The sequence below is a fragment of the Phyllostomus hastatus genome, unplaced genomic scaffold, assembly GCF_019186645.2.
Source record: "Phyllostomus hastatus isolate PE091 unplaced genomic scaffold, TTU_PhHast_1.1 phas_contig_495, whole genome shotgun sequence".
Classification (NCBI taxonomy): Eukaryota; Metazoa; Chordata; class Mammalia; order Chiroptera; family Phyllostomidae; genus Phyllostomus; species Phyllostomus hastatus.
The window spans coordinates 2,076,738-2,090,989 of NW_025333895.1; the positions used below are offsets into that span (position 1 = coordinate 2,076,738).

General features: G+C 42.2%; 1 protein-coding gene across 3 annotated transcripts in view; it reads right to left on the reverse strand.

Annotated features, from left to right (window-relative positions):
• Window positions 1-14,252, reverse strand: part of SCAI (suppressor of cancer cell invasion) — a 109,265-nt gene that overhangs the window by 41,754 nt on the left and 53,259 nt on the right. For all 3 annotated transcript variants that reach the window (XM_045846337.1, XM_045846338.1, XM_045846339.1), the window contains exon 4: window positions 307-402. In XM_045846337.1, the coding sequence (XP_045702293.1) occupies window positions 307-402 (96 nt within the window). The remainder of the gene's footprint in view (window positions 1-306; window positions 403-14,252) is intronic.

A 14,252-nucleotide genomic window follows, 5' to 3' on the forward strand; every position in this document is an offset into this window, starting at 1 on the left:
AATACCCCCACATTGTTTTGGCCAATAAACAACACCTATTTTAGAATGAAACCACAAATCAGTCAAGCTATGTTAGACTTACTCTGAACCATTTCAGTTATATATAGTCTTTAGAAATCTGATAAGAACACTACATTTCAAAACCTCAAGTAAGCAAGAAAAAAACCAGTTTGTTTTCATTTGGGTCATGCAGATAAAATATACTAAGATGCACCCAGAGATGAAAAGCACTGAGGTAGCAAAGGTTAAGACTGTGACTAAAATAAAAGGGAGCCTCACTCTCCTTTAACTACACAATCCCTTTACCGATGCTGCTGCTGGAACTTCCAGAGTTTGGTGTAAACGTCAAAAGTTCTTCCAAAATAGGACTGCCACTGCTTCTGCCCGTACTGGGGCAAATCCCTGTAAGAACAAATACGCATGTGTTAGTTTTAAATCTCTTACGCTAGTTGGAAACTAACTCTCGTGGTGATACAAACTGGATAGAGTTAAATCGTTTGCATTCAGGCTTTCTCTCCTTAAAAGAAGTTGTTTTTGGAGAACAGCTCTGTAACAAGACCCCTGGGCACCCTCCTTCCTGTCCTGCCCCCACCTCGGACGGCTCATCCTTCGTCTCCCATGAGGCCTCGAGCACTGGCTTCCCTGTCCCGGGTGATCTTATTCATACTCACCGAGACAGTGAGAGCGTCCAACAGTTTATCTTCAGCTAAGAACTCAGCCCTTTGAAAAACACGGCTTTAGGGACTCTGGAAGTGAACACGCGGGTGGTACCGTTCTCAACTGTCCTGCCCTCTCCCTTCCGGTAGGTGACCAGCTGCCGGAGACAGCTGCCTGTGCTTGGGCCTGATGGCTGCAGTACGTGCCTCAGGGACACTTCCCTGCCATGCAGACACGGGGACTGGCCATGTAACTTCCTCTGGCCCAAGAAATATACTTGTACATTATCTACACCATATCTGAGAGGCGTCTGAAGAGATATCACAGGGGTCAGCACTGTCACTTTTCCCTCTGACCTAAGTAAGACCAAGGCAGGGCTGCTCCTCAGACTGAAACACAGAGCAAGGCACATTTCACGGAGCCGCAGAAGGGCATGCAACTCGAGGCTAACCCGGGAGCTAGAAATCTCTGTTGTCGTAAGGCGCTAAAATTTTGGAGTGTTTACCGCAGCCTTACTTAGGAAAAGCCAGGAGAGAACCTGGTACCAGGAAGGGGCTAGTGCCATAACAAACACGTTACACATGTGAGACTGGCATGGAGAGTGAGTGGTAAGTAACAGTTACGGATGACTGGAAAAACGATGGCACGCATCATAACAGCATCATAACACGGCAGGACTAAGTCTGCTGGCAGTAACCCGGGAAGCAGATCATGGGATTTATGAACTGGTGGGTTCATAGGAAGAAGTCAAGAGACTGCATGCTCTTAGCCGTACTTAGCAAAATACGAGAAAGGGATGAACTTTTGCTAAGAGAAAATCCACAAATTACAAAACTTGAACTACACTACAGTTTCTAATGTATAAGTGTAAAAAATATAAGTTGAAAAAATGCTAGCTTAAGACTGTGTCTCATCCTCAAAAAACCTCTTCATGAAAACCTGTGAATAAACACAGGAGAGAAGCCCCAAGTGTATCCTTTCAGCAGGACAAAACAGATCAGGGAAAAGACTTTAAGAATTTTGCTGACTTGTAGAATTCTGATAAGCTCAAGGTATTCATACTAGAGTCTAGGAGAGAGAGACAGACATGTCTCAGAATATCACGGGAATGGCTGTTGGGACTCGGAAGCTACCCCGGATCGAACAAACAGTCAACCAAATCTTCTGAGAGCTACATTGCCCAAGTCACTTGTTCTAGGAAGGAACAATAATCGTATGTATCGATTACAGCGTGGAACACTTCTCATCCCAGTCTGTGACTTGTCGTCTCATTTTTACTGATTTTTTTTCAGTAGTTATCAAACATATCAATCTTAACCTTTCTGTGTAGTGCTTTTAATATCTTTTTTAAGCAATTCAGCCATACACTAATACAGTCTTTTTAAAGATCTATAGTGTTGGCTTTGAAATGAACTCCTTAATATAACCAAAAACAAAGTCCATCTGATTTTTTAAAAACCCCCTTCTGGCCAACGTGCTGGCACTGCGGTCGCAGCCATGAGTTTCCCGTGTGCTCCCGTCCCGGCTCTTTGTCTGATTCCGCGGGCCCGCTGTTCCAGTTCCTCACTAACAGTCCGTTAATGAGCTCTGTAATAAGTCTGGCATGTTTCTTCTTTTTCAGGGCTGCCCTGGCTAGTCTTGCTCCCTGGTACTTGCATGTGAATTTTAAAATTAGCTTATCGAAAGTCTAAAAATAATCCTCCCGGTAGAGTTATAATAAGGACTGAATGAATCTAAAGATCCATTTCGGGAATTAATTTTTAAAAATAAATTTCATGTCAATAGTATCTCTTTCCATTTATGTTAAAAATACTGTCACTAAATCAATTTTACTTTTTCCATAAAGATCATTTTATCACTTTTGTGAAGGGTGTCTCTATTTTTTAAGTTATATCTTTAAAATACTTTTTACGGTGGAAGGTTTCAAACACATACAAAAGCGGAGAAGAGTACGATGAACGCCCATGCACCATTACCAGCCCCACAGATTACAGACTTGGGGCCAGCCCCTTCCACGGGGGTCACCAGACAAACCAGCGCTTCTGGTGCGCGGCTCTCTGCTCCTTCCCGTCAGTCCCCCGTCTGTCTCCGTGCCAACATCCCTGTGTCTACATCCCTGCCCCTGGGATCGCCATGAGTACTTTTCCAATTAGGAAAAGATGTGCAGGCTCTTTTAGAATGAACCCCCATGCCACAAATGTCTTCCAAAATACATAAAATAGAGAAAACAAATGTTTAGGAGTAAAAGAAACCTTTAAAATATAAATTCTCTCATTTAACCCTATTCTAACTTTGAAGTATAAAAGAAATCCTTTACTTACTTCACAAAGCTAAACAAGCCAAATGGTCTTTGTATTTTATACAGTTTATGGGAACATGAGGAAGTGGTTTATACTGTTTGGTTGTTTTGGAGGGAGGGATGTCTATCATCGTAGATTCTATACATGTGTAGTATTAATATAAATTTTTCCACTTACTATATTATTAGGGTTTTTTTCATTTTAATATACACAATGTGTCACACTGTGTATAATACACATACATGTTTGGATTGGCAAAAAAAGACCATACACACACACAAACCGGCTATACATGTTTTTATTTACCTGACGAAGGAAACATAATTTCGTGGGAAGGAGAGAGCTACAGGGCAGAAAGAAATGCAGCCCGGGTTTGCGTGGCTCTTCTCGTGCACCAGTGGGGCATCACGCTACTGCTGGAGGCGCATGCCCGGCAGCTCGGCAAGGTGCCCGCGAGGACTCGGGGTGGAAGGAGGGACCCTGGTACTACACGTAGTTCTCTCAAGCACTGACTGTTATGAAAGCCAGAGAAAGTAATGTGAAATAGGATCTGTACAATCAAGGAGCTTATCATTAGGTAGACAGAAAAGACTAACATATATACAGAAAAAGAGAAAAAATGGCACCTAAGTACTAAATTACATGGTACTGAGTAAAAGAGTGTAGAGAAGAGATACATTGAGGGCCTGAGGGAAAGCTGCATGAGGACAGATTTGGATATGCAAAAGAGAAAGAAGACATCATCAGAGAGAGAGCTGAACAAGATATTTAAGAGAAACAAAGGCAGGATAATGCTACCGCTGGTCAAGATGGAGGCGCTGGTAAACACACTTTGCTTTCTTGCGCAACCACAGAAAAGAATTACAATTAGACCTCAAAATAAATAACACCCAGAACTGTCAGGAAATCAGCTGTATAGAAGTCCAACAACCAGAAATTTAAAGAAGCCGCATTCATCTAGATGGACAGGAGGGGCAGAGATGCAGAGATGGGCAAAGAGGCACAGACACGCGGTGTGGCATGGAGAGACAGCAGTGGCAAATGGGTGGTCCCACATTCACGTGTGTGGATAAAGATTGGGAGAGATGCCCTGGGAGAAAGTGACTCCGGGCCCCGGCCAGACTGCACAGCCCAGGGTTCTGCCACCAGGAAACTAAATCCCCATTAACTTCTGGCTGTAGAGACCACTGAGGGTTTGAGCAGTGGAAGAAACTTGCCAGATTTTCAGGAAACTTCACTTAAAGGGCCTGAACGGACTTAGAATTCATGCAAACCCACCCACTCTGGTAATCACCACCAATGCAACAGATAATAGGGTGACAGCTGCACAGGGCGAGTGCTGGGCAAACCTCCAGACGTCAGGCAGCAGCCCCGTCCCTTCTCCAAACCCTCCCCCAACACAGAGCCACAAAGTGGTGAAGTGCGTTGCCTAAGGCTTCACCCCACACAATTTACAGGTGCTTATTCTACAATAGGCCATGCTAATAAGACAAAGCAGCTATACCTAATACACAGAAAGAAACGCAGGAGGCTGCCAAATTGAGGAGACAAAGAAACATGGCCCAAATGAAAGAGCAGAACAAAACCCCAGAAAAGGAACTAAATGAAACAGAGACAACCAACCTATCAGATGCAGAGTTCAAAACACTGGTGATCAGGATGGTCAAAGAACTCACCGAGTACAGCAACAGCATAAAAAAGATTCAGGAAGAAATGAAGGTTATGCTAAGTGAAATAAAGAAAAATTTACAGAGAACCAACAATGAAGGGGATAAAGCAAAAATTCAAATCAACATTTTGGTACATAAGGAAGAAATATGGATTCAATCAAAACAGCGAGAAGAAAAAACAATAAAAAAAATGAGGATAGTATAAAGGTGCCTCTGGGACATTTCCAAACATACCAACATCTGAATCATAAGGATGCCAGAAGGAGAAGAGGAAGGGCGAGAAATTGAAAACTTATTTGAAAAAAATAACAAAAGAAAACTCCTAATTTTGGTGAAAGAAATAGACATACAAGTCCAGGAAGCACAGAGAGTCCCCAATAAGTTGGACCCGAAGAGGATCATATGAAGAACACACCATAATTAAAATGCCAAAGGTTATAGAGAGACTCTTCGAAGCAGCAAGAGAAAAGCAGAGTTACCTACAAAGGAATGCCCATAAGACTGTCAGCTGATGTCTCAAAAGAAACTGCAGGCTAGAAAGGATTGACAAGAAATATTCAGTCATGAAAATCAAGGACCTACAACCTACACTGCTCTACTCAGCAAAGTTATCATTTAGAATGGAAGGGCAGATAAAGTGCTTCTCAGACAAGATAAAGCTCAAGGAGTTCATCATCACCAAGCCATTATTACATGAAACGTTAAAGGAACTTATTTAAGAAAAAAAAGGCCCTAGCTAGCGTAGCTCAGTGGATTGAGCGCGGGCTGCGAACCAAAGTGTCGCAGGTTCGATTCCCAGTCAGGGTACATGTCTGGGTTGCAGGCCATGACCCCCAGCAACCGCACATTGATATTTCTCCCCCCCCTTCCCTCTCTAAAAATAAATAAATAAAAAATCTTAAAAAAGAAAAGAAAAAAAGATCGAAACTATGAACATTAAAATGGCAACAAACTCACAACTATCAACAAATGAATCTTAAAAAGCAAACTAAGCAAACCACCAGAACAGGAAAAGAATCATAGATATGAAGATCATTTGTAGGGTTATCACCTAGGATGGGATAGGGGGAGAACGGGGGGAAAGGTGCAGACATTAAGAAGCATTAAATGGTAGGTGCAAAATAGGGGATGTTAAGAATACTATAGGAAATGGAGAAGCCAAAGAACTTTTATGCATGACCCATGAACATGAACTAAGGGGGACTGCTGGAAGAAATGGGGGTACTGGGCAGGGAGTCAGAAAAATTGGGACAGTTGTAATAGCATAATCAATAAAATATATTTTTTAAAAATGGAAAAAAAGGCAATTAATAGCTAATAAAACTATAGCACAAGTCTCAGCCAGACTTCACTCATGCAACTGTGGACAGTGGTGGCGACCTCCCTTAAATACCCAGCAGGTGCCTGGCCGGCAGCTAGGGTGCTGCTGGGGCACGTGTTTTTCATCGTCTACAGACTAATGTAGATCTGTTTACGTGAGGCTGGTGGCAAGGTTCCCAAGAGCAGCAAAAGGGAGGGCAGCTGGATTGTGCATTTTTTTTTAAATTTTATTTATTTATTTTTTAGAGAGGGAAGGGGGGAGATAGAGAGAGAGAGAGAGAGAAACATCAATGTGCGGTTGCTGGGGGTCATGGCCTGCAACCCAGGCATGTACCCTGGCTGAGAATCAAACCTGCGACACTTTGGTTCGCAGCCCGCGCTCAATCCACTGAGCTATGCCAGCCAGGGCTGTGCATTTTTCTTTCTAAGTCTTTGCACCAAGTTTCTGTGGTTCCACTGGTCAAAGCAAATCTCCTGGCCAAGCCTGGAGTCAGTGTGAAAGGGGATGACTGGTGGGCATGGGTATAGGGAAGGTGATGGCTTTTACAAACAATCTATCACAGAGACCTTATGCTTCCTTCTTTTTAGAACTTTGAAAATAATATAATGCTTGGAAAACAAAGGTACTAAGCATACAAAACAAGAAGTAAAAAAATACCCTATTGCTTCTGCCCTCAATTCTAGTACCCAGAAATAGCCCCTATTAAGAATGTATTTTCTATGCATTTTATAGGAGTTTTTGTATTCTTTCTATGTGAATTTTTCTATTATTTTAAATAGGTGGGATCAAATGACATATAATGTTTTATAACATGCCTTTTTAATTTATGACTATATCATTTTCTTTAATAAATACAGAATTATATCAATATTTACTATGTACAATGTAGTATATAATGAATCACTTTTACCAATTCCTCCTGACAAACATTTATGTTGCTTCTAGTAACAAATTTGAATAGTTTTGTGATATGAGTAAAAGGTAAATTTCTACAGATGAAATTGATGAGTGAAAAGAAGATTCCTATTTCTGTACCAGGTATTAAGAAAATGAGTAAAAAGCAAAAGGCTTTCCTACCCCAAATTTTCAGGCACACATAAAAAGAATGAGCAAGTAATGGCATTTTTTAATCCATTTCCATTATCCTTATGATAAGTAGAAACTCATTTCAAATTACAGAAATAGGTTAACTATAGGTACCAGTTTCCACATTTATTGAAAGTTTTCATCATTTTCTTGTCTCTATGGATCTCCAGTGGGAGGCTGCATTAGGAAGAACTAATCAGATATTTAAAAGTGGAAGCTGCTGCTATAACCTTTAAGACTCTTATCAAGTGGCTGCTGACAGGAAGACTGTATTATTATATAAAAGCCTTAAGCATCAAAATCACCTTCATGAGACCTGACAACTCTTGGGTGCTTCTTTAAAGATATTGTATAAACTCTTTAGGCAAATTTTCAAGTAGGCATTTGCCTGCAAATTCTTTTGTTTCCAAATCTGACAAGTTTAATAAACCTCAGTAATATATCTTGTTAAGGGAGAAAACAGAAGTAGAGCTCAGTGTTTTATGACTACATTAACTCCAGACAGTAAGTGGAAGGGTTTTAAGGAAAGGGAATTTTGCATGAGGGTGAAAAGCACAAAAAAGGTGATCTAAAAGGCTAGAACAAGATTCCTGGCCATAAGTAATAATATAAAAATATTCTCTGATTTATAGCTATCAACAATATTGGCTAAATTCTATACCATTATCCTCAAAAGAATTTAGAAAATCTATCACTCCAGTGTAAAGTCTCATTATAAGAATAGCAATTTCTTTTTTTTATTTAATCCTCACCCAAGGATATGTTTATTGATTTTAGAGAGGAAGAGAGAGAGAAAGATCAATGTGAGACAGAAACATCGATCAGTTGCCTCCCGTACCCGCCCCGACCAGGGATCAAACCCACAACCTTCTGGTGTACGGGGCAGCATTCCAACCAACTGAGTCAACAACCAGGGCACAATTTCTTTTTCAAAATAGGGTTTAATTTTTTTTAATATCCTAAAAGGATAAGCCCTGTGATCACTCCTTTCCTAATGAGACATATCATAAAAGCTAATATAAAAAAATTCACTATAATATGATTAGAGTCTAAAAATTAAGGTACTTTATAAAGAGTTTTAGATAAATTCCTCTACTATTCAGAGCTTGACTCTGGTTTTAAACTTGGAATATATCACTTAGTCATTACTACTGTCAGCAGAGATGGGAAAGTAATGGTCCATAGAATTAATTTAAATGGGGCTCTGTGAATTATCCTGTAAGCTAAATGACCTTATATTTCACACCCTACAAAGACACCTGTGTTATAAATTGGCTGCGCCTACTCCTTTCCCAAGGCTTTAGAGGAAAGCGGATGTATGACAATCTCTCTTTTTGAAAACCCTCGACCCTCTCACCAGAAGTTAGGGGACTAGTGCAGGAAGAAGTGCGGTGCAAATGATCACACCCGACTCTTGGAGGGGTTTCAAACGTAACGCTCAGATGTCAAAACCCAGGAACTTCCTTCCAAGTTTCTATAATGCAGCCCTCTTTGCCAAATTCAACTAGCTAAGATCATGGATGCCCACCAAGGACCTCAGAATAAAGACTGTGTTTGGAGATCGGGCCTGTAAAGAAATAATTGGGCTAAAATGAGGCCTTTAGACAACTTGCCCTAATACAATTTGATTCTTGTCTTTATAAGGAAGAGATTGGGACACACAGAGGGACGCCACATGAGGACACGGAAAGAAAATGGCCGTCTGCAAGCCCAGGGGAGAGGCCTCAGAAGGAACCGACCCTGCCAACGCTTTGATCTTGAACTTCTGGCCTCCAAAACTAAAACAGTAAATTCCTCTTGGGTGAGCCACCAGTTTGTGGTATTTTGTTATGACAGCTGGAGCAAACTACTATAGTAAGTGATAAGATACCCCTCAAATATGAAAGTATAGGTGGGTGGGGACAAATCACCAACAGTCAAGGCCTGCCAGCTATCAGCACCTGTACAGGAAGAGACAAAAGGGACACCTGATGGACCTGTGGAGAAGAGAACTCCAAAACAGCCAATGTGAATTCACTGGACAGCCCCCTGGAACATGTTGAGAACAAAAGCTAAAAGTGGGAGGGACTTCCCTGAGCCAATAGCCACTTTTGGCTGTGGAGTACCTGAAATGTGGCTAATCTGAACTGAAATATGTGTTAATGAGGCAGGAGGTAGTCAGGAAGGAAGCTTCCGAGGCCCCGCAGGGCTGAGGTAGAAAACACCTATACATGACAAAGACCCCCTAAGACGGGTTGTTCCTGTTTTCTGGGACAACTCTGAATCATAGAATGCGCCTGCGCGCTACCCCTGATTCATTATAATATCATTATAATGAAATAACATTGTGGGACTCCCTTCTCCAGTAGCCAATCAAGAAAGTCATGGGAAACCACGCATGCGCAGTAGCTTTGAAATCCAACTCCTTGTACCTGCGCAGGAAAAGCCCGCCAAAGACTAGCAGGGGGCTTCTGCCTCTATAAGAATAGAATCCCCCAGCCCACGTGCCCTTTTTTTTTCCTCTGCTCAGAGCTGGCTCACTCCCGTGTCCTGTGGTATGTACTATCACTTAATAAACCTCCCCTCTTTCTTTATGCTATAAACTTTGTGTGTTCGGTTCAATTCTTTGTCCTCGATCACTAAGAACCTGGTTACCTGTGCACACCTGTGCACACCTGTGACAGTTTTTGGCGAGCCAGGCAGGAGAAGACACCGGAGTGGTAAGCCCCCTTTGCTGCTCTGACACCCGGGATGCCCTTTTCCGTTATCACCTATTCTGTTTTGGTGACTCTGATGTTCCGTGACGGAAGGTCGGCCGCTAATTTGCGGGCACAGGTCGGGCAGTTAAAAGCCACAAGGGCGCCCACCGCTTGAAGACTCCTGTGATAGGATAACTTGGATGCGGAACGGGGGTTAGCCTTAGTCCCCCGCCAGGTACAAGAAAATGTCCGCACAACGGTCAGGCACACTGTGGAAAGCACAAAACACTGCCCCCACCCCGCGGCCACTCCCCCAGTAGGCATAGTCGGACCTTCCAAGCGGGATATCAGTCACCACCGCACCTGCACTGTGACTTCCTTTTGCATTCTTTTCATCAGGCCCACGGACAGTCTTTTTATGCTTTTCCTCCCCAACTGACTTCTGATCTTTATACCTTCACTCACACCCCACTTGCCTTTTATGTATGAAGGGTTCCTGCTGTCTTTGTACTAAGATATCTACCTTGGGGTCATTGTTAGGCTAGCGCTAAGTACAGTTGCAGGAATGAGCCACTCCCATCTTTGCCACGTGTATACTATCATTGTAAGCAGCAACATCGCTCAGAACTGCACAACAGGTACCTGCTGGTCGCTGGTTATTAGAATGGCTGCATAGAGCCACTTTTACCTAATTAATTGAATTTGGAATTCTAAGGTGGTTTACTTGTTTCTATAAGGGTAAAACTAGCCCCCACGGATCCCAATCTGACTCAGGACCGGCTGGAGACCCAAAGCCCAGACTATACCTGCGAGCCACTGGAGGACCTCAGGTTCCTGTTCAAAAGGAGGAAGCCCTAAAAAGATAAGTAATAACCAATAACAGTGCACTAAGATCACCATTGTTCTGGATAGTTGCACTTCTTGAAAACTTCCTATTCGTACTGGTCCTCTGCTTCATATAAAGGCTTGCTCACTTCCTTCTGGGTGGAATCGTATCTGGGTGGATTGTCTAAAATGAAAATGTCTTTGTTGTTTCTATTAACCATTCTCTACTCGCCTGCACCCTGTGTAACGGAATGGGATGAAAATTTTCTAGTGAATGCTTCTCGAACCTTAGCAGCAGGAGAAAACCTGGCCCAATGTTGGATATGTCATCCTAACCCGGAAACTCCTTCCAGATATAATACTCATATAAAAGCCTACCCAATAGCTAATGAATCCTTAATCAGTGCTTTGAATTCCTCTGCCAATTACACGCGTTCCCCCTTTTTTCTTTAAGAGTCACATGGGAGAGAAATCCTCCTTTGTGTTTCCGTATGACCCCACTAGAATTAAAGCCATTTAATTACTCCAGCACCTCTCTTAAGTGCAACAGTACGATGGGATGTACCCCATGTTATAATAATACTCATACAAGGGCCATTGACCCATTTAAAGCCCTGGCTTCTCTTTCAAGTTCCAGCTTTCTAGAGAATCTTTCTGAGGAAGAAATTTTCAAACCTTTAAATTGGTCACATATAGTATGCTACCCGAATTATGATTCTAACTGTATTCCTAATAGTACCCATTGTTGCTTTGACAAAACTCACAATGCAGATACAAACGATACTTCTAAATGTGTTACTTGGAAATTAAACCAATCTCTTCAAGGAGTATTAGCAAAATTTCTACCACCTCCTGCAGGGGGGAAAGATCAAGGAAATAACTTAGGCCCTTTTAAGGACTGCCTTTCCCCCTTGCCATATGCCCTCCTTAACAAATATAACTCCACTAATGCCACAGTTATTGCAGCACCCCCGGGGCTCGTCTGGCTATGTGGGACTCCCAATAACTGGCTAACGGATCATTCAGAACTTCAAGAAGCTATTGCTTATACTCATCTCAGCAACTCTAAACATGGGGGGTGACTGTACCTTAGGGACCTTGGCACCCCAAGACCTTACCATTATAAATATAACTATGGGTCCTGGGAGTCCATCTCTCAGCAGAAAAAAAAGCGAGCTTTTGGTCTAGTAGTGGCTGGAGCTGCTGCCACTATAGCCGCTGCAGCCCCCTGGGGAGGCTTCGCCTATCATGAGGCCACTCTAAGGGAACTCACTAAGATTATAGAAGAAATCTCCAAAGATACTGCTGGTACTCTAGCTGGACTCTCAAGATCAGTAGACTCATTGGCAAATGTAGTCATGGATAACCGCCTTGCCCTTGACTATCTTCTAGCAGAACAAGGAGGGGTATGTGCTGTTATCAATAAAACCTGCTGCACCTATGTAAATAATTCTGGAATGATCGAAACTAACATAAAGAAAATTTATGAACAGGCAGAATGGCTACATAAGTATAATCAACAGGGCCAAGGGATTAAGGAAGCCCTGACCTCCTGGTTCCCTGGCTTAACATGGTTATTACCCTTCTTAGGGCCCTTAATAACACTGCTGGTTTTACTACTTTTAGGACCTTGCTTATTTAATTTACTTGTTAAATTTGTTTCTTCTAGACTTAAGCAGTTCCACGTCAAACTGATGACGCTCCAAGGTTTCCAACCAATCCCTGAGAACGATGTTGAAGCTGACCAACATACAGCATCTGCGGTGGCCTCAGGAATTCCTCTTCAACCCCTAGATAGAATAGGGCGAGAGTTCCGTGGTTCTCAATAGGCAGGGTCTACTGTCCAATCTAAGCCTGAAGCAGCTATGGAAGACGGATCTTCATCCTTCAACAACCCCAAAAAGATTTTTGAGAACCATGTCTCTCAGGGGGGAAGTTGAGGCAGGAGGTAGTCAGGAAGGAAGCTCCCGAGGCCCCCGCAGGGCTGAGGTAGAAAACACCTATACATGACAAAGACCCCCTAAGACGGGTTGTTCCTGTTTTCTGGGACAACTCTGAATCATAGAATGCGCCTGCGCGCTACCCCCTGATTCATTATAATATCATTATAATGAAATAACATTGTGGGACTCCCTTCTCCAGTAGCCAATCAAGAAAGTCATGGGAAACCACGCATGCGCAGTAGCTTTGAAATCCAACTCCTTGTACCTGCGCAGGAAAAGCCCGCCAAAGACTAGCAGGGGGCTTCTGCCTCTATAAGAATAGAATCCCCCCAGCCCACGTGCCCTTTTTTTTTCCTCTGCTCAGAGCTGGCTCACTCCCGTGTCCTGTGGTGTGTACTATCACTTAATAAACCTCCCCTCTTTCTTTATGCTATAAACTTTGTGTGTTCGGTTCAATTCTTTGTCCTCGATCACTAAGAACCTGGTTACCTGTGCACACCTGTGCACACCTGTGACATTAAGAATAAAACTTTTGGTGTACTTCAAAGACTTAGTATGAAAAAAAAAAAGAATGTAAAAGAGCTCAATAATTTTTCTATACTGATCACATGTTAAAATAAAATATTCTGGATACAATGAATACATCAAATAAAATATATTATTAAAATTAATTTTACTTTTTTCTTTTTACATTTTTGAAATCTGGCTGCCAGGAAATTTTAAATCACATTTGTGGTTCACATTAAACTTCCATTAGTCAATGCTTCTTCTCCAGATCACTCTGGTGGCAGTCTCCCTCAAATTCAAGGGCAAATTCTTCGAGTGGACAGCCATATCAAATGAAAGCCTACAGCACAAGCTTGTACAATGCTTTAGGGTGTTATTTCTGAAGAACATATACCTCGCTATTACCAGTTCGTATGATTTGCCTCTAGGAAAGGACTGCCTTTTTGGAGGAGGAGAAGGAAAAAGGAGGGGAAGAAGAAGAGGGATGAGAGGAGGAGGAGAGGGCAAGGGAGGGGAGGGGGGAGACACAGGAGCAAACTGGTAACTTCTCACGGCTCCCTTCCTGTTTAGGAGCCGGGGCTTCCTAAAAATAGGCTTTTAAGAAGGCATAGTAGATGATTTATTCTTTAATATGAAATCTTGGGAGCATATTTAATAAAAATGATTTCTGCGATGATTTTAATTAAAGACCACTACACTTCACGTTGGTGTGCGTCTCTGCAAACCTACACATCCGTGGGCTCCAACGCTTATTTTGGCTTTGTGTACTTGCTTCTCTGGAGTCAAATAATTAGGACTTGGAGGCCTCTGCTGTTCAAAGCACCAAAAATCATGGGTGTCAGTGGTAGATACAGCTGCGTGTCTCAAATATGTGTCTCAAGATGCTGCCTTACATAATCCCACCAAGTATTCCATGCTGCTTCGTCACCATGGTAACCCTGCAAGCACTTGGGCCCTGATCATTTTTATGACATTATTCAAAGCTATTTCTAACACTTCATTACTACTGTAACTACATGCAAGAGCTATTATAAGCATAACACCATTCATTCAATCCATTTCTCACCTTCTAGACTATGTTTTCTTACACAGTAAGTGAAAAGAAGTTTATTTATTATGCACATATTATCAGAAAGTAATTTCAGTCAAGAAAAATACATCATCGAGACAACCACAGCTGGGAAATTGAAAAAGCTCCAACAACTTAGGTGAACAGCTTAAAACAAGGTGAAAATGCACACTTTTAAAAAAAGATTTTATTTATT